Here is a 26,276-nt window from a genome sequence, read left to right on the forward strand (position 1 = left end):
TCAAGAATCCCTAATGTAAGATGCAAGTGCTCATAGTTATGTATATTTGGAAGGATTGTTACATTCAGATATGAAAATCTCAGGAGTCAAAAAGATACCCTTTAAAATAGAGTTTTGTTTAAATACATAAGGTGCATTTTCATGACATTGCAGGTCCACATCTCTTGAAACATGCTGAGAACTTCAGCTTTCTTAATGCACTAGAGTAGTCAACCTCCCTGCCTGGGTAGGGATGCCAGGAGAGGCCAGTTTCTCTGTGTATATCCTATCAAACTCTTTCCATTTCAGATCTAAATCCTCATCTAAGCTTTGGTTCTCTCTGCCACCAAGGTCAATGAACCTTGACATTGACTTAAATGTGAATGTGACCAAGCAACTAGCAAACATACACTGGCAGCCAATAAAAGACATAAATTTTTCCATCAAAGGACATACAATCCTAGACAACGGTTAATTTATACGTAAGATTTCATCATGCCCTGATATGAACGGACATTGAGAAAAAAAATCTACCCACATTTCACAATATAAAAACTAAATATTAGAGTCCTTCTGGAATTATTTTCATTTCAGTGAAAACTAGATCACATTCTCCTCTTCTTGCTATGCTCTAAAAACGGATTTCTTTCAGAGAACATCTTTTGAATGCAAATACGTAAGCAAGGGGAAAAAAATACCAGTGACAAGAAAATGAACAGACATTTCAGAAAGGTTTCAAACCCTGACAAGTGGCCACCTCCCTCTACAGCAGCTGCTGTCTCCATATTCTTTGTACATTACATTATAATAAAGCATATGGTGGTGAGAGCTGGCAAGCAGCACTTCCTTTCCTGTACTGCTTCAGCTCAGAATCTATATGCCAAAAGCAGTCTCCTTGCAGATTGTTCCTGACAATCCTTTGCAGAAGCTGCTGGCTTTTAAACCTTCCTACCGTGCTGTATCTAAATTTATTTCTTGCTGAAATCTGCAGGTTTTGGCACCTGGAAAACAACTGAAAGGACAGCCCAAAGGGGTTACTGTTAAATAATTAACTAGGAACAACTTCATTGACTCCTCAGAGAATGGAAATCCTTTGATAACATGTGAGAGAACTGTGATTTGCAAATGGGAACTTCACCTTTTTGAATGTGCTGTTTCTCAAGAGCTCAGTGGTAGAGCTTTTGCTAGGCACAAGGCAGCCACATAACACTGTGCAAGCTTCTACTAGGAAGAAACTGATCCAGTATCTTCTCCCAGTAACAACCTTCCACTGATCCTTGTAACACATTTTCAAATGTTTTTTTCCAAGTCTTTATATTATTTAGGTAATAAGAGTATTTGAAGTGCAAGTGAACACTTGCATGTAGAACAAACTGCAGGCAGAGGTACAACTACCAAATCAAAATAGGTTTCTAGGTCGAAGTACAGCTGTATTATTAAGCCCTAAAAATAACAATCCAAAAGCTAGTATTGACCTAACAGGGAATCTGGATTACAAAAGGTGTTTTCAGAATTTTTTCACAGGAAAATAATTAACAATAAGATGGGCTAAGAAGGAAGAAAGAGAAAACTATGGGCCTAACTTCTAGAGGTGCTTTGACTTTTAAAATTAGATTACCAAATCATAATGCCTCAATTTTTGCCATAACACTTATTAAACCTCATTTTTCTCATTGCCCCTTTTGATATGAAACGGGAGGACCTAGCAAGAAGATCCAAGCAGTCTTTGTGCATTAAAATCTTAGGTTTTCATGCATTCTCTGAAGTAATTTAACATTGTTCTCCTGTGTTCCACAGATTGAACCACTCCTTTAGAATAATAATGACTGTAAATATAGCAGTTTAATCAAGATAAAACCCCAAACTTTTCTAGACTACGATATCCATATCAAGTGTTTCATTTCAACTCCATTTGCGAAAGGCAAACAGAGGAAAAAATATTTTTAAACTGCAAAAAAAATCCAATCTGGAATTTATTTATTCAGCAAAGAGAAAACAGACCAGGATGCGAGGGGATTTTCTTTGTATGTTTAAACATCGTATGTGTAAAACCAAGAAGGATCAATGCTGCCTGACCCATGGACTACTTTTATTATTTAATTCCTAATACTGTAAAAAGGAGAACTACTAAAAAACCAGAGTGCTGTCAAATTCAGAGATACTCCCTCATTACGTATTTTGAATCAATGGTTTAATGGAAGAAATCTAAAAGAAGATTAAACTAGACAAAATTGATAATCTTAAGTATCAGCTTTTTGTAGATACAGATTTATTCAACCGACCTCAAGCTAAGCCAAGACAGATTTAGAAATGACTGTTTATCGTAGAGAAAACCTTCAAGATGGCAGGAGTGTGCTTTTTCTAGCCAAGGATTAAGAAACTAAAACTGCTTGACTAAAGTTTTCAATTACAAAATGGGAAACAATTTCAGAAGGTGTGTTGAAATAAGAAAGCAGTAATAGTAGACATCAGCTCTTCTAGTTTTCATTATCATTTCTCATAGGGAGATCCTGTTAACTAGAGGGTCAACAGCAGCACTGGTTTTCTGTCTTTCATAGGAAGACCATCTCCACACATCCTTCACCCCAGCTACAATCTGGATTCTGGGTATCAAACACCATGAACTATTTTGCTTTATTTTCTCCTTACTATTTGTTCTAAGAGTATTTACTGTTTTCTCACTGTATTACCTCTTCAGAACTGCATGGGAATGCACATCCCTGTATAAGAATGCAACAGAGAATTTGTTAAAGCTTGTCTGGAAATAGGCTGGGTTTGATATGCACAGATTCTCTTACAGAAATTCGTTTTACATTTCCACTTACAGCTTAGAAATGTTGCTTAATAATCCTGTCTGGCTTCTCCTAAACAATACTGTGGAACTTGCCTTTGGTTCTACTGAATTTCTGTCCACATTGTACTTTCAACACTGTCTCAGCACACAGCACACTGCTGTCTTTCTGGGCAGATCCCAACTGGTGTACTAATTATACACAGCTAGGATAATACTAATTAACCAAATTAGAATGCTTAAATCTTTCTGTAGATGATAACAAGGAAAAACAAACCAGCATCCTAACAATAATACCCAGCATCACCTCCATACTGTTAAAATGGTAGGAATTTACTTTCATAAGGCCTGTATATGTTAGGAATAAAATTAGGTCTTCTATCTTGTGCAGATTTGGATCTTTGCTGCCCTTGAGGACACATCTAGAATAATATTATTGCCTTGACTGAGGAAGATCCCAAATTGTCCTCATACTTTTTTGAATTTTAAGTAATTTTGTTCATCTTAAGAATTAAAAAAGTTGTTTGTTTTATGTAGAGCACAAAAAGCAACATGCTTTCTAACAATATACATGCTATTTTACAACTCAGAATCATCACTGCAAGGTACAATGCTGTTGAAATTCAGGTAAATTAAAATCAAAAGTCAGTTTTAATTGAGGTCAGCATAAGGGACTGAAAAAGAACAAGAAAGAACTTGGAACTGGTTGTGTAATACAGAATCAACCACTTCCCTGGGCAGCCTGTTCCGATGCTTAACAACCCTTTTTCAGGGAAGAAATTGTTCCCAATATCCACCCTAAACCTCTCCTGGTGCAACTTGTCCTATCACTTGTTACTCGGGAGAAGAGATCGAACCCACCTTGCTACAGCCTCCTTTCAGGTAGTTGCAGAGAGCAAGGTCTCCCCTGAGCATCTTTTTCTCTAGGCTGAACAACCCTGGTTCCCTCAAGCCACTCCTCACACCTGTGCTCCAGGCCCTGCACCAGCTCCGTTGCCCTTCTCTGGCCCTGCTCCAGCACCTCAATGTCTCCCTTGTAGTGAGGGGCCCAGAACTGACACAGGATTCGAGGTGCAGACTCACCAGTGCCCACTGCAGGGGAACAATCACTGCCCTGGTCCTGCTGCCACACTGGTGGTACAGGCCAGGATGCTGCTGGCCACCTTGGCTGCCTGGGCACAAGCTGCTCATGTTCAGCTCTGTCAATCGATACTGCCAGGTCCTTTTCCACCAAGCAGCTTTCCAGCCACTCTTTCCCTCTCCAGGTTTCCTGCAGCCCCTTTAGGCACTGGAGCTGCTCTCAGGTCTCCCCTTCACGAGCCTTCTCTTCTCCAGGCTGACCCAGCCCAGCTCTCTCAGCCTGGCTCCAGAGCAGAGCTGCTCCAGCCCTCGCAGCATCTCCATGGCCTCCGCTGGCCTCCTCAGTTCTGCTGTCTCAGCAAGAAATGAGTAGTAATAGTGAAGCAGTTTAAAAGGCTTCCTTCTACTGACCAGACATGTGATGCACTCCCCAGCCAACATGGAGCAGGCTCCTCAGACGAGGGACAGCAGTGTCACAGGAGCTCACCCTCTTACTTGACAACCATTTACTTACCAGATCTGCTCAAACTTTCTAGGAAATTGGAAATGTTTGACTTATTACTGTATAGGGTGTAAGAAACAATACATTTGTACAGCAGCCAGAACAGTTAGGTAAAACTGGCATCATTAGATCTACCGCAACAGTTGGAGGATACTCAAATTCAGGCTTCCTGTATCAGACAGTACTCATGCAGGACAGTTACTTGATTCTGTTCTGGGTTCGACTGTAACAGTTACTTTTCTCCTTCTTAGTTGCTGGTACAGTACTGTGGTTTTGGCTTCAGTCTGAGTTAAAGGCTGGGCTTAAACCACATGAGATTTTTAGCAGGACAATAATCTTTTTTTTTTAATATGATCTGAAGAATGACCTGAAAATGATGCAACAATCTATTTAATTAATGCAATGCTCTGGTACCATCTAATCCTCATCACTAGTGCTCCAGATGGATACAAGTTTAGTCAGATACAGCATGAAAGCAGTGTATTTCAACATCTCTTGTTGCCTCAAATAATGTCAAGGCCAGCTGTAGTTACGTAATGTATCAGTGTGACATTTCCCATCACCATGGCAGAGTTCAGGGAGCAGCAGTGGTGTGGCGCAGTGAAGATGGACTCGTACTTGTTTCGGCTTACATAACAGTAGTAAGACAAAAATGATACTACCCATAAATTCCCTCCAGAGTGATTATGAAAGAAGATTAAATCATGCATGAAGAACAGACTGAAAGCCTGGTGTGACAATCTCTACTCCCTCTCATTGCCTGTTACCTACTTTTACATTCAAAGAGAGCTAGTACTTTGCCCTTAGTTTTAATAGCAAATAATTAGATTACACTTTCAGTTTGAAGGACAAATTTAACTTTGCTCCATTTGAATTAAAAAAGTATGGGGCAAAAGAATATTAGGAAAACTATGAAAATTGTTTCTTCTTATCACTAGTTAGAAGTCAAAGATGGATATGCCAGTCCTGCACACATCTGTCACAGACTTACAGAGTAGTTGAGGCTGACAAGCACCAGCCTCCCTCTTTTGGGAAACCATCTAAGCCCAGGGTAATGTAGAGCAGGTTGCTCAGGGCAGTGTCCAGTTGGGTTTGGAGTATCCACAAGGATGAAGACTCCACAACCTCTCTGAGTACCCTGTGCCAGTGCTTGACCATCCTCACATTAAAACTTGTTTTCTCATCTTTAAATGCAATTTCCCATGTTTCAATTTGCTCTCACTGCCTTTTTGCCTTTCACCAGGCACCACTGAGAAGAGTCTGGTTCCATCTTCTTTAGTCCCTCCCACCAAGTGTTTATACATATTGATAACATCCCCCTGAGCCTTCTTTTCTCCAGGCTAAACAGTCCTAGCCTTCTCAGTCTCCCACTTGCATGTCAGGCCGTCAGCTCCTTCATCCAGACCATTAATAACATGAAACAGCTTTGCCCCCCTTACTGAGAATGCACCGGGATACACTGTTAGTGATCAGCTTCCAGTTGGACTTTGTTATTCCAACCCCCTGTGACCAGGTTTCAACCTGTTTCTTGTCCATTTTCTACTCCCTAAATCATCAGTTTTTCAATTCACTCTCGGGAACAGACAAACATTTCTATTGTGTGCGCATACATTTTCACACATGCAAAATTTTGACACCTGAGCAATTTGTACTATTCATAGGAGAACACGACTCCTAGGTTTGTTCTGCTTAGTGTTAGAACTTAGTAGAACAAAAAAACTATTTCCTTCAGCTTCTCAAGCAGAGAAAAAGGGATAACAAGAGGAGAAGCAATATTTGAGGTAGTTAACAAAGCTAAATTTAACTACATTTATCTATGTAATTAATTTAATTGGGCCCAGAGCAAGGATTCCTGATTTCAAATTATGAAAACATTACCTGGTATCTTTTAAAACTTATATTTAGACATTGCAGTTCATTAGCGACTCCGCAATCAAGACATGCCACATGGGTTATTCTGGTTCTCTAATTTGAACTTTTTTCTCTTACAGCAAATAGCCTACATTTCAAGATTAAAAGAATGGAAAGTGAAGACCTGATGCATTTCAAATTTAAGAAATAATATCTTTAAATCTCTCCAAATTACAGCAGTTCACAGCTGTATCTAAACAGAGGTACAATAATACACCATGTTACAGTGAAAAGAACAAACTCTGCCTTGTTGTGATACTACTGATCAATCTCAGTTATGATTAGGATACTCCATCTTTAGTGTTTCCAGATGAGATTAAACTGATTTTTACAGACACAGATTTTCCTCCATATTTTCCCAGTACAGCCTTGATATATTTATTATAGTTTAAGATGGTATTTCTCTGTATGAAGGGACTTCCCCATTGTTATGATCAAAACCATTCATATGTTCCCTTAAGATGTATCATTATGGGACAATCTGGCTCTCACACTCTGAACATTATGTATTCCATTTCCAAATTTGGACACTAAAAATCTCCACTCTTGTCCTTTTGTACAGTCCTATTCACAGGGAGCTGGCAATTGGTAGATTTATCCTAGTGCCATTCCAGCTTTGTTTAACTGCAACAAAAGCTGTTGACAAGTAACCTAAAATAATTAGACATAGCAATTGTTATTAACTTACTTTAATTAACATCCAATTTACTTTAAATATAGTCTAAGTACAAGGTTTCAATTCAAGCTAGCTATAAAGAAAGAAGCAAGAGCGTCATGCTTTCCTATTACAGATATCGTCTGAACACACACCAGGGACAAATACGCCATTTCTAAACCCAATTGATTAAAATTAAGAACAGATTAACAGATTGCATAGATTTTTGATACTTTGTTCCATGTATTTGGCAAAATGCTTGCTATATTTCCATGAACAACAAATGAGCTGAACATTTTTCTTTAAGTATGAAAGAGAAACTGCACCTAAATCAGAACTGTAATTGCTACCTTCATAATGAAAACCCAAACATCTGCTACCTTGTTTGAGATGTATTCAACTGAGGTTTCACTGCATGCTGGTATTAGACTGGCTTCATGAGTGTTGCAGGCAGGGAAAACACAGGAGACAAACTGCATAATGTTGAGCTGACTGGGTAGTGAAAATTACATTGCAAAGCAACAACTGCAGTTTAAAAAGTGTATTTCAAAATTAAAACCAGTAGTAGGGATTTACATGTTTTTCTGTCAACATTAAAAGCATTAATGCATCTGTTCTAGGTCTGAAACCTCATCTTTTAGATTTGAGAAAACAGAGATACATTTTCTTTAGTTACAGCACTGATCTAACTAGCTATTGTACCTTTGGAAGATGTCCTCTAAGCCACTCTAATACACATATTAGCAATCTATCAGTAGTTTTCATGCTCACATCTCAAGACTCTTCCACCAAGGTTGCCTCTGAAAACTTTACTCAATGGTTCTGAACTTGTCATCATCACAATTCCAGTTACATGATCTTCCTCACTTTTAATCAGTTAACTCGCTCATTCAAAGTGAACACCTCCACTAGTAGCCTAAAGTTCATCTCATGCATGCTCCCTACCAGCCACTGACATGAATTTCTGCCACAAGTTGTGACACCCACCATCTAATCCCTGTTACCTAAGGATGCCAACTCTCATTTCAGTTTGTATTATCTACTCTGTGCTGTTTACAGCTGGAAATCTTGCAGTACAGTGTAGACCTTAAACCTTCATTTGAGGATAATGAATTGGGGTAAACCCAAAATGTGCCCTGTGATAATGATTGTATCATACAAGAATTCAATCATCACATTAAATAACAAAAAATTCATACCCTTGCATGTGCACATCAAAAGCCTGAATTTGAACAAAAGAAATAGTATCTCCAGACAGCTTACCTTTAGATATAGTTTGCATTTGCACAGAACGTATCAATACTTTGGATTTTCTACTTTTCTACTAAATATGTCCCAGATAGAAAAATGGAATTTCTAGAAAGACCAAACCAAAGCAAAAACTACCCTTAATACTCACTGTGTTTCTGCTTGCAGCACAAACCACTTGTACAGTTTAAAGAGCTAAATTTAGCAAGGGCAAAGCAAATCTAGCCACATGAAACGTAAAATGAAGTTTTTTTCACTTGACTGATGCTACTGATTATAGCCCAGCATAATTATAGATTTCTGTTAATATTATTCATTTCCAGAGTGAGTAAAAGGGTTCTTCAAGCATCCATTTCTAAATGAGTCTAAAAACATGAACAGCAAGCTATTTTGCTTTTCATACAAAATGTACTCCTCTAAACCTATATGAGCATGTATCAGCTGAACTTCTTTTTAAATTGGTTTTTGTTAGTTTGGGTTGTTTGGGGGGGGACAAATGCATGAGCTCTCGTGTACACAATATCTTAGAGCGATGCTTGTCTAGTATTTTCTCAGAGGCATTTTCTTTGCATGATTGGTGGGGTAATGTTTGAGATCCATTATGAATTCAGTCCTCTGGCTGTCCCTCGTCAGAATATTAAGAATGATGTCTTTGCTGGGCAGCACTGCAGCCTGTGAGACTGCAGCCAAGTTTGATCTGATTATTCATCACAAGGAGCTGGGACAGGAATGATGGAGAGGTTGAACATCCTGTCCTTTATAGGAAAATTCTTCCCAAAAGACTTGTTCTCTCACCTCTTCGAAATACACCACCCCTCCTAAACCAGCACTGACCTGCCAACCCTTTTGCATTGCAGTAAGGTAGCTTAACTCTCTGGCCACATGAATTAAGTGGAAATTAAAAAAAAAAAAAAAGAAAAGAAAAAAAAGAGAAAAGGCATAAGGAATACATGGTGGAACTTTTAAAACACACTATTTTCATCCAGTATTACAAACAATGAGCTCCATCTACTGCCCAACACTCATTCATAATGTCGGGTGGATGAGACGTCCCTGTGTCTCTATGGGGACTTGCCAGTAGCCAGTCATACTCTTTTGCTGGGTGTTTGCGCTTACACAAAAGGCAACTTTGTAGTCACACTTCTTAAAGTTGTCCTAAATTGTTAAAACTTCCTCCCAGAAGTTAATTTTTCCATGCAAGGTGTCTGCCAAAGCAGGTCTGCCATTCCTTCAGCGCCGCTACAGAACAGTACAGTTTTGACTATGTTAAAACACTCTAGCAACCTTCCCTTTGAAGCATTCCACTTCCTCTGCTAGATTTCAGGTAGGAAAAGGATTTTCTGTGATGGGTACCTACTGTCCATCAGAATCATACCTCCCTGAGAAATCAGATCCATCAAAGTCCCATACTTTTGAGAAGTCCATGCCCCTTGCAGTTTCCTCAGAATCTATGGTTACAGTTCTTCAGCCTCGTAAAGATTCTAGAGGAATTCTAGATCTTAATCTTTAGATTCCAGAGATTTCCCCGGCTTATCCAGCACCATCTCTAAAAGCAGAAAGGCCTTTTCTCACTGACTTGTAAATAACACAGAAATAGGACTGACTGGAATCCAGAGGGGCCAGGAGCTTCACATATGAGGAAACTGGAAGCTTGAAAGAAAAACTATTAGTTAGGTCAACCTGCAGAAGCAAGGAGAACTAGGATTTGAAGCATAAGTTCTTACTGACTGTAGATTTAATACCAACTTTCTGGGACTAGCTATTTAGCAAATAAAGTAAGTCCTCTTCAGTGCAATCTCACTCATAAAGAGGAGCAATGCCAAGTGGATTTAAAAGTCTTTTTCAAGTCTGTACATTTGTTGCTCTGAGATTAGCAAGATGTTCTCTGTCATGTACTTTACTGCTTATCTGTTGTACTTCAGGCACTGCATCAGAGTTTGGGTGGTTCTTCACCCCCTTCACAAAGAACAAACCATACTGGAATTCTGAGAGTAAACAGAAAACTTCCTTAAAACCTACATAGGATGTAACAGAGACTATATATTTATGTAACATACTTGAAAGAAAATTAATGTCATATTTCACTATGAGGTGATTCACCCACTCCATTGTTTTCTAATACGCCTGTTTGTGTTTCTTTGATTTTAAACCCATTACCATTTCCTACAAAATTGGTATTAAATTATCACATTTGAAATCATTATCTTCCTGTGCCTGATGATAGCACAAAGAAAACCTACAGTAAAACAGATGTGCCTGAAGTAAGTGGTTTACACCCACTCCGATAAAAACAAAAGCTCCCATCAGGAAAACATGCTCCCTGGTAATACCCCCTCCAAAGTGTTAGCACTGAATTCTAACCACCATATACCATTCAGCTCCAAAGTGTGATGGCTCAGTGTAAGTAAGATTTCAGAGGCATGAAAGAAGTAAGTATTGAAGACACTGTGCCAACATGTTAAATAATAATGAAAAAAACCACACCAAAAAACTGCAAAACAAACTAAAGAACCGCACCACAGTACAGCAAACCACAATGGTCCTAAAAATGCTCTGACAACAGTAAGCAATATTCACATATCTACATGAAAACACTTTGGAATAGCTTGCAGGAAGCGCTGACTTTTAAAGGCTGTGTTCATCCACAGGCGTATTTGGCAGTAGCTGGCACTTATTCCTGAAAGTGAATCATCTTACGCTGGTACGAGATGAGTAGAAAGTAAGAAGATGAAAGTACGACAAATAACATAAAAGAAAAATGCTTGCACTATGCAAGTTAGAAAGCTCATTTACTCATTTTCATATAAGCAAACAAAAAAAAAACAGCTAATGTGTTAAATGATATTATAATAACAAAAAGCTTCCAAGTGACTGTCATTCCTATTTATTATCTTGCAGTGATTTATTTATTCCAAAAGGAATAAGTGGAACCTGCAATTACCAAGCTGTAAGGATGACCAGCACTAAGGAAGTTTTTAATGCCTTGTTTTCTGTCACATAAAGAGAGAAAACATAGAAATATAGTTTAACTTGATCATAACTTTTTAGCTAATAGCTAAAAATAATTTAGCTAAAGATCATCACTGGATGATCTTTAAGGTCCCTTCCATCCTAGCCCATTCTGCGACTGTACAGTGCAGGATTATCTTATTTATCCATCTTCTCTTGCCATGTTCATTTATGGCTGGGGCAGGACGGTCACCCCTTCCTTTGACAGTACAGGAGTCTAGGAACAAAGCGTAAGAGTTATCAGGAGCTGCATTCCCATTGTCAAGTTCATTTACAATTACAGTTTACTGTATAATGAGAACACCAGTTAAAGAACTAGCTCTGTCTGAGCACCTCTCTTTCACCATTTCTGCCACCGCAGAAAGGAAACCTGCCTTGCCTCTGACAACCTTGCCACTCCTGAAAATACAAAACCTTCCATGGAGTTCAGCTATGTCAATAGCAATGTAGAGGATGGCCCCATTCTGATCTCTGCTCCCTTACCCCTCTCTGCTTAGGGAAATCCAGCCCGCAGCCAGCTGCCAAAAGCTTTCTAGGCAGCTGATTCCACTCTACCCCTCACTTTAAACTCTCAGAAAGCTTTCTGGTGTGAGACAAAGCCCCTGCACCCTGACAGCAGAGAGCACACAACTGGGGTGACATCAAGTCCCAGTGTGTCACGTGTTCAAGCAGTCTTTGCTAACTAGAGTTATTTCAATTATTAACTCAGCAGCTAATTTAGGGAGAAAAGCTATCTTGATACCTCTTATTATATAAGACTTCAATGGCAAGTGATGTGTGAACATCATTATTCTCTGTAATTACCACTCCTAGAATCAGAGACAACTAAATACATGATCTACTATCTCTAATAATTATTATTTACACAGTAAATACTATGCACGCTGTAAGTTTGGGGTTGGTTTTTTTCTTTTTGCTTTGCTTAATCTGAGGAACTGCTTACCAAAAAAAAAGTTGTAAAGAAAATACTGTTGGGTATTTTTGGTGATGATTTTCTTACTTATATATAGAAAGAGACTTTGGCCTGCATTGTCTGTCCCCATCTCTAATATCTACATTATACAACTGCGTAACACTGGGAACAAAATATGGGAAGTGAGAGAAAAATATTAATTTACAAAAATATCAACATGCTTTTTTAGCATATTTTGTAAACCAAACAAAACAGGTTTTTTTTTAACATTTCAAAGTTCAATCAAATAGAATAATATTTTTATTTTAAATGGTCCAAATGCACCATTTAGCTGAAGATTCAGAAATGCTCCACACAGTTACTAATGCCATCCCCTGAGCACTTTAAAAACAAGAGCATGTGCAATTGTCATGTTTCTACTAACAAACTAATGTGCCCTAAATCCAACCCTACTGAGCTGGAAGATGCCACCCTGAAATCCTGCATTGATTTTCTACATGACTTTTGGCAAAGTAGGCTTTCCTCTATGTTTCTCCTTGTATCATCTATTTAGTAACTTACTGTACCCCTAAGACCACAGAACACAAACTGGAGAACCTGGAGCAGAGCATCATGAGCTCATATAAATCCACTTGTTCTTTTTCAGACAGTGAGATAATGGGTATCTTGGAATTCCTGCACTAGTTCATCAATCTGCCAGCTGAGGATTCTCTTCTCAGTACATTTGTGCGACATTTTCTGGACGGCTTTAATGACACCAGAAGGAGAGGATTTTGCCATTCCGTATGTATTCCACAGTGCCAGTGCGGGAAGGTGATTCAAGCCAGTTACTCCTCCCTCCTGCCTCCCTCATCCCTCATCCATCAGCCCATTACATGGGCTAAGTTGCAAAAATGCATCCCAGATCTGTTTCTCACTGTTTACTGGTTTCCAGTATTGTTATGTAAGGGTAAAACCTTGCACAGATCCATCCTTACATAAAATGTCTGTCCAACAGCACTACTCCTCCTCCCTCCATCCTTCTCAACCTTAGAACACAAATACAGGTAGAAAAACCATCACAAAGGATGGGCTCTGCTCAGGTTGCTGCCAAAAATCACTCAAACCCTTCCATGCCAAAACTACTGGTGCAAACCTCCCTGGGAACAAAGCTTGTGACTGTTCATGGGGGAAAGGCAATGAAGGCAAATAAGGAAAGCCTCACAGCTGCAAAGGGGAAGAACACTGCGGAGAACATGGGCAAACTGCTGCTGCCAGCTTCCAGTCACCTTTCCTCCTCGTGCTCCAGTTTTTTCCTCACCGTGCCCTCATTTCAGCATTCTGTTTTCTGGAGCTCTGTGCCTTTCCCACTGTCTCTTCCTCCCCCAAGCTGACCTGCTTTCTCACAGGCAGGCCAGCCCTGACTGACAACTTGACTACGTCATAACCGACTGATCTTCACAGACTTCAAGCCAACAAGTGGAGCTGCCAGATATATTTGCACTTTAATGTTAAGGGTAGGGAACTATGTAGGGAACAAACCAGAATTTAGGCCAGGCCATTTACTTGGGTTGTCATTTAAAGTCAGTATAAATTAAAGCTTTCCTCAGTCTATCCTTAGTATTTTGGGTTTTTTTACCACTCTGTCCCCATTTCTGGCCTCATTTTTCACGTATGTGTTTTTGTTGGGGTTTGCTGTTAATTTAGAACATTGTTAGCAGCAATGGGTGAACTCATCTGGACAAAATAAGAGATGACCTGAACCTTCATGTGCGGTAAAAACAAATGGTAAATCTGTCTGTCTTTTAACATGAGAAACAAAGAGCTTGAGAAGAGGTTTTTAAGAAAACCGTACCCGAGAGTAAAAATATCTTTCCAATTTCAAATACCAAAATAACTAAAAATGTCATTTGGAGGATAAAAGCTACCTTCTCATGGTTCTCCTCTGAATAAAAAGAGGATTCAAGTGACATCCAATAGCAGCTTCGTTCAGCATGACTGCTCTTGGCAGACAGCTACAATAAAGCACAGGCTCTTTTGCTGTTGCCTCAGGAAATATAAATCCTCATGATTTTCCATTGATAGGTACAGCATAATCTGATCTATTGGGCTTGGAGCTTTGTGTAGAAATGAAACAAACAATCTTTCCTAAGCAGTTAGGGTCTCCTTCTTCCATTCCATTTTGAAAACAAGGCTTCACATAAATAGACAGACACATAATATATGTATACAGACAGATAAAAGCAAAGGTCAGTGCTCTGTCAGACAAGAATTAGAGAGTTGCAAGCAACTATTGTTAAAAAGATACGACATTTTAATCCTCTTTTTCATCACTGGTAACTTTATACAGTAATGTTGGGAAATGTATACAAAAATCCATAAACCAACCTTCTACTACTCAAGTTTTTAAATGACGCAGTAGGAAGCTTCCAAATATCCATATTCCTCAAAACAAATTTAAGGTTTTTTTTCAAGAAGGTCTTACTACATTGGAAATGATGGAATTATGAAAGGTAAAGGGAATTTGTTGGCTGTGTATGTGTGCATATATATATATATTATTTTTGAGACAGTTTTTTCATCCAATTAAAAACAGTAGACAAAATGAATTCAAGTATTTGATAAATGAAATCCAGTCTGCATTTGACTTGAAGAAATAAAAATCAGTAAGAAAGTATTAGTGGTTTGCATGAGGGCTGTTCTGACAGGAAGATTATGTATTCCCACAACCCAGACAGCTGTGCCACATTTGGATGTAAATATATTCCTCACAAATAAAAAGAACCCTTCACCTGGCTACTACATCCATGTTCTGAATACCCACAACAGATTTCCACCTATTCCTCCACAGCAGCTGCTGTATGAAAATCTTATTTTGCATTACTTTTACCATTTCTGTTCAGTAATTTCTTCTGGTTTTCCTGTATCCTGGGTTACCACCCTGCCCTGCCAGCCTCCCTCCACCCCTTTTCCCCAGGAAAGTATGAAGTGCTTTCGCCCCAGTCTCCTGCATCAGACAGTCAAAAGGACTCTTTATTCTTAGCAATAAAATGCTGTGACAAAATCTCTTGAACCGCTTTCAGAATAAAGTTAGAAATTTTGTTCCACTTACTTTAATAAGATCATTCATTATCTATTCAAGGAAAAGGAATTATACAAAGCCAGAAGGTGAATTCACACCTTACTTCCTTTCCTCGTAAATCCCAAAGGCTGTGCCTGTGTTAGCTCCATCCTCCTGCTCCGTGCCGATGCCGGGACAGCCCGTTTTCTCAGCACCATCTCCCATGACCACTGCTCTCCCCCATGGAGGACGCCTCTCAGGGAAGCCTGTGGAGAATCCCTGCTCTTACCTGCTGGACTTATCTTGGGCCCTCCGGGCCCTTCCTGTTGCCTTGTGAGGAGTGGTGGGTATGAGCAGAATGTGGAGACCCTCATCTAGGGCTATGGTAGGAACCTGGTTGGAATTTGGGTGCTGGTAGCAACTTTGACAACTTCACTGTTTCTTAGGTAGATGTTATGGCGTCACAAAGAGGTGTTCTTCAGCCAGATGATAAACAGGAAACATTGCTTTCTCTGTTTTGGCTTCCTTCGCCCCTTTTGGTTTTATCCAGTAAAGGCCTTTTTGTTCCAAAGTTTTACAAGGTCACATTCGTTACCTGATTAACATTTACAAACATGTAGACTTGTCTGTCACATCTCGGCCTTTTTTCCTTTGAGATCCTCAGTTGAAGGATGCTGCTGCATTGTACTACACGCTATGCAAATACAGTAAATGGTCACTAGAACTGAGAACAGTCCTGCAGCTCCAGACATGCACCTAATACAGGCATAAGTAGCTTTTTTGCTCCCCAGGCACTTACGGAGTACCAGCTGAAATGCCTGTGTTAGATCCTAATAATAACAGGTTCAGCTGGGTGTTTTCCACTGGAGCTGAAAATCCCTCTATTAAATACTAACTGCAATCTCTTCTTAATAAGAACTCATTATACACATCCACAACCATGTCATCTGTGCCCTCTGATACTTTCAGGAAATCAGAAGAAATACTCTTCTTGTTAAAACTGAATTTTTCAAGCAAGAGCTCAATAGAGGAGTTCAAATCACTAGTAGTGGTATTTGGAGTCTCTATTTCATTACTGCTCCATGATATTCAAGACCAATGTGCTTCTGCTCCAAGTGGAAGGAAAATACTCCCAAAATGCAAATTTTGTTTTCAGGGTAAGAGATGCTTTACAGTCCTCATCACAGCTCACATGTATGAAGTCTTATCTTTATTTCTGTGTGGGAAAGCTATCGAAAACATGACTATTGGAAAAGAAAGGTTTCTGGAGAGCAGCTTCACAAAAACAGCATAAAACCAGCACTGAAGTGGCTCTGCAGCTAATGGAATGCAAAAGCAGCTCACTCAGTAACTTGATCCTTGGAAAGCATTAAAAAGAACTATATTTAATGATGCTATTGTTCAGTTGGACTAATTTGTGTTTAATTTCTCGGGGAAATTCAAATCTTTTATCCCAAGCAGGGATATTATTTTCTTTTTATATTTTTATCAGTGGTTCAATTGCCCCTTAATCAAAAAACAATGCAAGAGGGAGTATTTATCATTCAGCAGAGCATCTTGACTAATTTTATGGTCCCATATGTGATCACTCTGAACAGAAGTTCATACAAAGCGCAATTTACAGCATACACAGAACTAGATGACTAAAAATAGCATGTGTAAAATTCAATCTTGTAACACATGCACCCTTTGGGTTTGAGCTGATGTTCTCAATATGATTAAATATACTCTGAGTGCACAAGCATGCATTCAGTATTAGCAGCTAGAAAAATCATTCTGTATGCTTTATCCTAGAAACAAATCCCTTAGGTATTTTCAATTGTATTTATTTATGGTTTAAAAGGGGCTACGGAATAATACCTTGTATCTTTAGCTTAAGCTTGTTATAAACAATGAATAAATGAACTCCTCTGATATTTGGAGTTGTTATTCTTGCGGTGTCTGTACTGCAAGGCTTGATTTTATGATAGAATTATAGCTAAAAGTCACCATTAATTTTACATAGAGAAGTTCAAGCAGTCATCTGCTATGCATCCAGCACAAAGGTGATTTCCAGGGGATTTCACCCATTTATCAGTTTGACAGACACTCAGTTTCTGTGTGAAGCTAAAAAAGAACTGAAACGGTGAAATACTGACTCTTTCTAACAGACACACGTAACTCATTTCAACAAGAAGCAATGAAGGCAAGCCAGAGTTAAAAAAAGTTCAAAATTATACTGAGACCAAAGTGAAATTTTAGAACTATTATTGACCAGAAATTTTTCAGTCCAATGGAACTATTACCACAAGAGAAAGACAGAGCATTATATTTAATACTACATGCACATCACTCTGGGAAGTCTGATGCCACTCAGAAACCTAAATCTAGTCTTGAGACTCAGAGAAGGCAGTGGAATGGATGTTGAACAGAAACACTGGCTAGTTACTGTGTTTGATCTCAGGCATTCAGAATGAACAGTTAAATGTAAAACAAATGAAGCAGAGCTGACATGGAGTCTTGCTCTGCCAGTCACACCTGACTTCACTGCCACCCAAACTGCTGCCTTCTGCCTTGCTGTTCCTTTGGAATGAGGAAAATTCTGCCAACATTAGTAATATTCTCTCAAGGCCCTCCCAGAGTCAAATGCCACAGTGGCAGCAAGGACTGATGCTGGTGACCAGCATCACCTCTGTAGCAGTTACACAAACACATTTCTCCTAGTCTTCATTCCAGTTTATCCATATTACCTTGTCTTAACCACAGTTGTGTGTTGAGGATGAGTTTGATTCTGTCTCTCTTTCTACAGAAGGAAGTATCTAATCTTACTTAGGCTGTAACAATACTAAAATAAGATGTCTTAAAATAAGCTGTTCCTCTCCCTAACAATCAAATGTAATACTGATTTCTGAAATCATCATTTACCCAGCAATAGTAAAATACTCTTGCTAATTTATAAATGTGCAAATGAGATTCAAAAAAGCCACTGCCATCAAATATCCACTATTACACAGCATTTATACTGAACCACCTGAGAGTGGAAGGCCCACCTTGCATTTTAGCTATCATGGTCAGCTTTGACAGTGCATAGGAAAGGACAGAATAAGATCCAGCCTCAGCTGACCAGAGCTGTTTCTCTCTACAGAGCAACTGCAGAGAAGTACACTCACATTGCTGTCTGATTGCAGCTAGAAGGTGGCTACCAATGGTATCTTTGTGAGCAGACGGAGGGTCTGTGTGATTCCCTGTCCACTCATGCTGTCGGAAGCAGCTCCAGCTGCCTCAGGGGCTGGTTCTCCCCACATTTCCCTTTCCAGAGAGATTTCAGTGGGAACAGAAGAGTGAGCGCAGAACAGCACAGATGACTGTCTGAAGGGTGCCTCAGCTGTGCCTTGACGTCAGACGCTAACCCTGGCTACACAGCCCTCAGGAGCCTTCATTTCAAACCCACGTTTGCTACAAACACACTTGGTGTATCTGCGTCAGGTTCCTCTAAACAGCCTTCTTCCAAGTATCGACTGCTACTAATACCCAGATGTTTACACTGCAAGAATTCAGGGAAATACATGCTCCAGCCCTCAGCAGCATTTCTCTATTTGTATCCTGTTTTCTGTGGTTGTACTTTAAAAGAATACTCTTAAACATGAAGTGCAAGCAAGACTACATTAAACAGCTCAGCACAGAGCCATGAAAAGGACAACACGTAAACCCATAAACTAAAAAAATAAATTTGTTCTGCAATACTAAGATTAAGCTTGACCTTTAAAGGAGCAAATCTATTGGAACTGCAAAAGTTTTCAGCCTCTTAATTAGCTTCTTACAGAAGAATCTAATGCTGTTAGCAAGCAGGATACTTCCATTTTGCCTTTCTCTACAGACTGAATAAAATACTTCTGGATGTAATTCACTTCAAACCAGAATGAATAAAGATCATGAACCTCACTGATTTAACCAATCCAATGTATCCTATTTGAGAATTGAAAGTTCTTAGACACACAGAAATAACTGTGCACATACGAAGTCTCAGTGACAACTTGTTCTGCTTTTAAATTTAAATGCAGCAAAACTGGGCCATACCAATCTAACAGCAGGAGAGTTTTAAATGTAGCATGGTCTTGTAAGTACATCCCTATCCTTAAAAGATACAAATATATAGTTTTTACAGCACCTGTTCTCATTTTGAGGACCTCAGTGTTATTTAACGTTCCATAATCGACAACAGCATATTGAGGAATTAACATTGCTTCAAACATTACAACTCCTTTTTCTAGGTTTCATTCTGTCGACAGAGAAAGCCCACGTACCAGGATCTTTGTAGTGTAAGCACTGTTGATAGCAATTGCGTTAACCAGCAGTTCGAGGGTTTTGGCAGGTATGGAGTCTGGGTCAGGGATCTCTTTGTAGTGGACATCCCCAACATAGGCTTGGACCACTGTCATCCGGTTGGTCGTCAGCGTCCCTGTTTTGTCAGAGCAGATGGCTGTAGCATTACCCATAGTTTCACAAGCGTCTAAGTGGCGGACCAGATTGTTATCCTTCATCATTTTCTGAGGAAAAGCAAAATAAAGAGCTGTCAAGAGCTGCTTTGACAGATTTTTAACATCAGTCATGAAAAGCAAAATGCATGTATTTAGTTTTGTCCATGAGTACGCAACACTCACTGAACTAGAACTTCGATTGGCAATGATAACCCAAATGCTTAGTCACAGACAAACAAGCAGTGACTAGCCCTGCAATAATTTTGCCTTCATAAACCAACACAGTCCCACCCTTTTTTGCAATATATATATACATTTTAAGGAATAGCCAGAACAGCAGAGATTAGCTAAAGAAACTAAAGATAGCAGGATTTTTTTAAACAGTATCATTATAGCAAATATTAGATGTTTTCTATTCCCAGTGCCAGGATGAGATCTTGCAGCACTCCGAGGGACCACACATTTGGGGAAAGAAACAAACTAGCAACGAACACCAGCAACCACAAGAAAACCCACACTACAAAAAACCACCAAGGTAGAGTACTCCATTCCACAATGCACCTGGAAATGCACAGTCATTGCTTCTGTCCTCAACATTAAAACCACCTTGTGCCCCATCACCTAGCATTACTGTCAGACACTATCATATCCTCAGAGGGTGCAGTACCTCCCCTTGTACACACAGCCATATGGCAGCTGGACACTGCACATATAGATACTCACCTGTGTGCTGCATGTGTTGTAGGAAGGATATAAGGAGACTGGGAAAGTATTTTAAAAGCAGCTAAAGTCTTTATTTAGCAAAATGCCATCCTTGAGAGGAGCTCCTTTTTCCTGGTGATGATGATGTTTGGCTACATATAAATAGAGCTATTCCTTCCTAATGTTCAGACATTAATTTAGTTATACAGTAAGTAAACTTCACAAAACCTTCATCTAAGATTCCCCAAATCTGACCATGCTGCTAAAACAATCTGAGAAAACTCCTGCGATAAGAGTGATCCACAAGTGCAGGATTTTAATCCTCTTTCATTTCCTCACAGAATCATTTACACTGGCTACAAAGAACTGCAACTGCACTTCAGAAAGGGATGTGAAAGCTCCAGTGAAACTCTCATTTCTTTGAAAAGTGTTCCTGAAGGTTTCAAATCCTTGTGAAAATTTTGTCCTATTGCACAAGTAAAATGTGAAGACAAAGTTACTCTGTGTCAAAATCTCATAGTAAATTCTGCTCAATAAATTCCTGGTGCCCTTGCAAACTAAGTAGGTGTTTCTGCTGCACTGGGTAGTTTTAAAGACACAGAATACATATGCACTTGCAATTTTGTCAAATCCTTTTAATACAAAGCAAAGTGTCACTTCAAAGGAATTTCACTCAATATTTTGAGCACATTTATTTACAGGCCACTCTTCATCACACCTAATAAAACCTGAAGACTCATTAGTAAACTCAACTGAACAGCATTTTCTCCCATAATTATTATTAATGCCTCTTACCTTTACAGAGTAAGCCAGAGAAATAGTGACAGCAAGTGGAAGTCCCTCAGGAACAGCAACCACAAGTACAGTAACCCCAATAATGAAGAATTTAACAAAATACTGAACATAGACAGGAGTGCACTCAGGCAACCACTGCTTCTTGTTGACCACAAACGTGTCAATGGCAAAATATAGTACCAAAATTATTACAGTGATGGCAGACATCACCAAACCTGAAAAGAGAAATAATCAATTACTACAAACCAAAACACAATTAAAACCGTGTGCAATTAGAAATCTACATTAGAATTTTCTTACTCTATACGACGATTTTCACCAGTACCAATAATGATAATGATATACTTTACAATGCAGAAAAAAACATTACCATAATGCATTCACAACAGCCCTGCGTTTCAGCGAATAAGGAAATGCTGAATCACACCATGTTAATTTTTAAGCACCATCTTACTGCTGCCACTAAAGCTTCACAGTCAGTCAGGTTCCACAGCTCACTGTTACTGAAGCTTTCTCCCTTTAGTGCAGTACTTTGGTACAGCATTTAGCTGTCCTTTTAACCTCCACCTTTCACAAATTACTAGTCTATCCATATTCAAACACTCATCTTTCTTTTAAATAAGCTTATCTTAAGAGGCTTGAGAAAAAGAGTCTCCTGTAGTTTATGTTGCTGTGTAAGATATTTTAGGAAAGCCTTATTGATGTGCCTGGCTGAATACAATGAGGCAATGCTGCAGGATCATCCACAGAGCAGGCTTTCCCTGCTTTTCTTGAAAATGTGATAAATACCAATGTGTCCAAGGTTTCCCTTTGCAAAGGGCCATTTGTAAACCATGCTTATTTTTTCTGAAGAGAGGCTCAAGAGGTCTGACACTGACAATAGAGCACAAGAGACACCAATTCACAGAAGATCTCAGGGACTTTATATGCTCTCCCGGTGACATAAGACTTTGCTAAGCAAGCACTCCCCCTCTGCAGTTTTGTGCCTGGATTTGAGCATACAACTACAAACTCCATTGGAACATCTATTTTGCCTTCTATGGCTGCTGCTCTTTGGCATGTTTCTATGCAGCCACTAAGCCTGCATTTCAGTGTAAATTAATTTATCTCTAATGAGATCATATGGTAGAAGTAGAATGCTGTGAATTTCATGTCTTGACTGGGTAAGCCGAAGGATGCTAAGGTTGACAGGAAGCAGATGAGCCATGGAGACTGGTATATGCCAGAGGATAAAGGAAAACCATTAAAATATTGTAAAGGCAAATACTCATGACAATGCAAGACATCCCCACAGATTGCCCATGACAAAGAAGAATCAAATGAGGCAATAATTAATTGAATTCCTATTACTTGCCACATTTTGTTTAGAAATCCCTGTTATCGCTTTAAAAGTGATAGTCACATCTCTGCGGAAATACCAAAGAGAGTAATAAATAGAAGGCAATGTAGAAAAGTATTTAAGGTATTTAAGATATTACTGATCATGAGAAATGAAGTGGTTTTATATCAATGCAACTGTTGTACAACTAGCAACAACGCAGAGAAGATTGAGGAACATGAAACTGGCCAAAGCATGAAACTGGATATTTAAATGAGATGATACCCACAGATTCTAAGCCATGCACTGTTCAGGTGGAGACAGAAGTGGCATCATGGTGTTACATGATCAACTAAGTGCAATGAACTTAGAAAGGAATGAGAAGGAATTGCAGGGGTAAAATCAGACTTGTAAAGAAGGATAAAGGAGACTGAACAGAGGTAAAGTTAGGAATCTGGTGTAGGGATCCAAGGATCTGGATAGAGATCAAGTTCTCTTTAATACCACTAGAAAAATGAAGCTAATGAACATTATGTCATTATGAAAGAGTTCCACTTTCTACCTACATGTTGGTGAAGTGCTACTTCTAACAGTAGGAACCAGGTGGTACTGGGTGTGTCATGTTTGGGTAAAAGGCAGGAACATGGATATTAAGAGAAAACAGAATGCTTTCTGAATCAGTAAGAGGAAATGCTGTGAGTGGTATTTTGAGATGATATTAGAGATTCTGAAACTGTGTACTCAGAAGTTCTAAGTGGAGAGGAAATTAAATTTGTATTTACTGCATTTGTGAATCTTAACTATGACAAAAGCTACATTTCATTTTGATTCTAATATTCGTTACAATTCAAGTTGCCTAAAGCTTCCAGTTTCTTGACAGTCAAAGCTAAGTTTTAGGAGAATAAAAGATCTTCAATACCACATAACTATCTTTAGAAAAGCATTAAAATGACCCATTTCTAAATATTGCAGTAAGCCCCATCCTGTTTTAAGAATAACTGGCTCTAAACCCCTTTGTTGCCAGTATAACATACTGCTTCCTCAGTCAGTTATCCGGTCATACCTGCTTTGCCTATCTGGACTGCCAGCTTGGTCAGCTTTCCCTGAAGAACAGATTTTTCCTTCTTGTGCATGTTGGATTTCTTCTTGTCCTTGTCATCTCCCTCTCCCCCTTCTGCACTCTTCAGCGGCTGCATCTCCATGGCAGCAGCCCCATCCTGCTGCTTGGCTAATAATGCAGAACAGAACAGTTACTCCAAAACTATTCATTCCTTTTATTGTAGTGTTGATACTGAATTCAACCAGCAACAGTCATTGAAGGGGCTGACTGCAACACAAATGACTGTTTCTATGCACAGGATTACACTTCACTCCCATGGCAGTCAGACACCCCTGTGAGACCCAGGGGAGTTCTGCATGGCACAAATATACAAGCACACCCATGTCACCCCATAAACATGGGGATCAGTGCTGCACTCTTTGTCAAGCACCATGAAAGTCATTGGGTTTTATTTATTGGTTGATCTTTTTAAACCACCGATGACATTCTCTGTTATACACATATATATCACTTAATGTCTTGCAGATTACTTGGCAAGTAACAGCACATCAATACTGCAGGTTTTCCTAGAATAGGTCTCAAATGCTTTGGCAAATAGACAGTCTGTGTTTCTCTAAATGCATCATAGATTACAATGCACCCTTACAGTCACACCTTTAATGAAAACATTTTAAAGGTAACATAATTCCACAGATGATCTATGGACCTCATCTTTTGACAGCACTGGGCATCGCAGAGACCAGAGGATCACATTTCATGAACTGCTATTCTAGGTAAAACCAGACTTTAAAAGTTTCCTTAGCATTCGGTATTCAAGTAACTTAACCATCCGATGGGGACACCATAATCAGTCTCACATAAAAAAAAGCACACAATTTAAAGGCCAAACCATCCGTTCTTGAAAGAACGCTAATGCTCATATAAGGAAACTTTATTTTAGCATCAAAGAGAGAGACATGTTTTTTTAAAGCAATGACATTCCAGTTTATATATGTGTATGTATCTGGTTTGTATCAAACACAGACATAAGTAAATTAAACAGAATGAGATGAAACAGCTTTGCTTTGACATTCGTGAAGAGCTTGTACAAAACTGTGCTTATTTGATCTGGAAATCTAATTCAACTGCCTAACCTTAAACCTTACTTGTTTAATACCATTCTATTTAATAGTTTTGTACCATTAACCACTGAGCTTATCTGTTCAGTTTCTGATCTATCACCTCTGCAATCTTCAGTACTATCTGAGAAGAGAAAGCTATTATAGTTTAGTTGACTTCTTTGGCATAACCCAAAGAAATTGTGGTAACTGTGTCTCATACAGTAGAAAGGGAACCATGACTTTGCTTCAGAGAAAGCAAAATATTTATTTCAATTCCTTCCTGAGATTGAACATTAAATAAGGAATTCCCAAGATTCTTAATCTTCCTATTATTTATCCTTATACTATACTCTTACATTGCTGAATAACCTCTTGGCTTTTAGGTTTCCTTTTGTTACTGCTTTACCTTCTCCCTGCAAAAGAAAATGTGTCCATACAATGCCATTAAACACCAAGGGTGATGAGACATATCAAAAATAGGGTTGGAAATCCACTAACAATACATAGCATACATAACTTGCACAAGAAAATGATTTTCAATGAGCTTTGTGACATGAAAGCATAATCTATAAATGGCTCATCAGAAATACTGCGCTTCTCTTATCCTAAATACCTGTAAGTTATAAACACCTTGGAAGGTTTCTTTGTCAGGTTTGGCTGGTTGGGGCAGGGTTTAACATTCTGTTTGAACAGCAGGGCCACTTTTACACAGGCACAAATCACAGGTTTTCATGTTACTTTTTAACAGGATTTAACTACATGCTAAAAATAAAATCCACAACCTCCTTAATACGAAAGAAGATTACCTTTGTTCTGGCTGTTCTCCATATTCCCATCCTGCATTTTGCCTATATGATGAAAAATTTCAACAGACAACAGACAGTAAACAACCTTTGCCCAAGACAGAACACGAAAATGGGAATTTACATAAAAAGGGCAGACAAAAGCAATGAGCATGTTACAGATACTTCTTTGTGGTCAGAGAACATTGCTATTATACATCTACTTAGGACGACTTAGCTGGACACATTCATGGACTGCAGTCAAGTTCAGTGTTGTAACATGTAAAATAGTAAGCATCAGCACAAGATTTTGAGCAAATTGCAGAAGTTGAGAGGGTGAAACTAAAAAAAAAGAATCCAGTGGAAGTTAATATTTTAATAATATTCCTGACATGAAATTTCAGAAAACTGGGACTTAAAAGAACCATAGGTATAATTCTGGCACAGCGCAGTATACAGCATGACTATCTTAATGTAGTCCAGAATTAAATTCACTATTTTAGTAAATTAAGACAAAATATAAATAATTGTGTCAATGAATATGAATAAAAATGTAAATCAGAAATGGTTTTTAACTTGCATTTTCCTCACCTAGTTGTATTACTTAGCAAGTTAATCCAGTAAATACAAGTGCCATGCGAGCGTTCTATAGTCAGATTTATCCTGAAGAAATATTAGCCATGTGCATCCAATTTCCTATTTTAGCTACAGAGAGCCTCAGCATTCCAAAGTTCTTATGTGATTTCTTTCTTTTTAAAACTGAAATATACCATTTGAAAGTGTCTGAAATACCAATGGCAGAACGCAAAGTGGAGCAGACAAAATCTTGGTATTTGAATCACCAGCAAACAATTTCAAAGGTATTCAAAATTCTTTCGTGGGACCCTTAGGAAACTTTCACAGCGACATAGGAATTTATCTTATTGAAAAGACT

The 26,276-nt window shown here is 38.8% G+C and overlaps 1 protein-coding gene across 13 annotated transcripts in view; it reads right to left on the reverse strand.

Annotated features, from left to right (window-relative positions):
- ATP2B2 (ATPase plasma membrane Ca2+ transporting 2) overlaps positions 1-26,276 on the reverse strand; it is a 308,443-nt gene that overhangs the window by 59,236 nt on the left and 222,931 nt on the right. For 11 of the 13 annotated variants that reach the window (XM_061357888.1, XM_061357902.1, XM_061357894.1 and 8 more), the window contains 4 exons: positions 25,367-25,408; positions 23,464-23,628; positions 21,083-21,297; positions 19,412-19,654 (listed from right to left, as the gene is read on the reverse strand). In XM_061357888.1, the coding sequence (XP_061213872.1) occupies positions 19,412-19,654; positions 21,083-21,297; positions 23,464-23,628; positions 25,367-25,408 (665 nt within the window). The remainder of the gene's footprint in view (positions 1-19,411; positions 19,655-21,082; positions 21,298-23,463; positions 23,629-25,366; positions 25,409-26,276) is intronic. The other 2 variants (XM_061357898.1, XM_061357900.1) reach the window with 1 other exon arrangement.

This window comes from Neopsephotus bourkii, unplaced genomic scaffold (assembly GCF_033783945.1).
Source record: "Neopsephotus bourkii isolate Nb327-2 ecotype Australia unplaced genomic scaffold, CSIRO-AGI_Nbou_v1 NB_923, whole genome shotgun sequence".
In the NCBI taxonomy this organism is placed as follows: Eukaryota; Metazoa; Chordata; class Aves; order Psittaciformes; family Psittacidae; genus Neopsephotus; species Neopsephotus bourkii.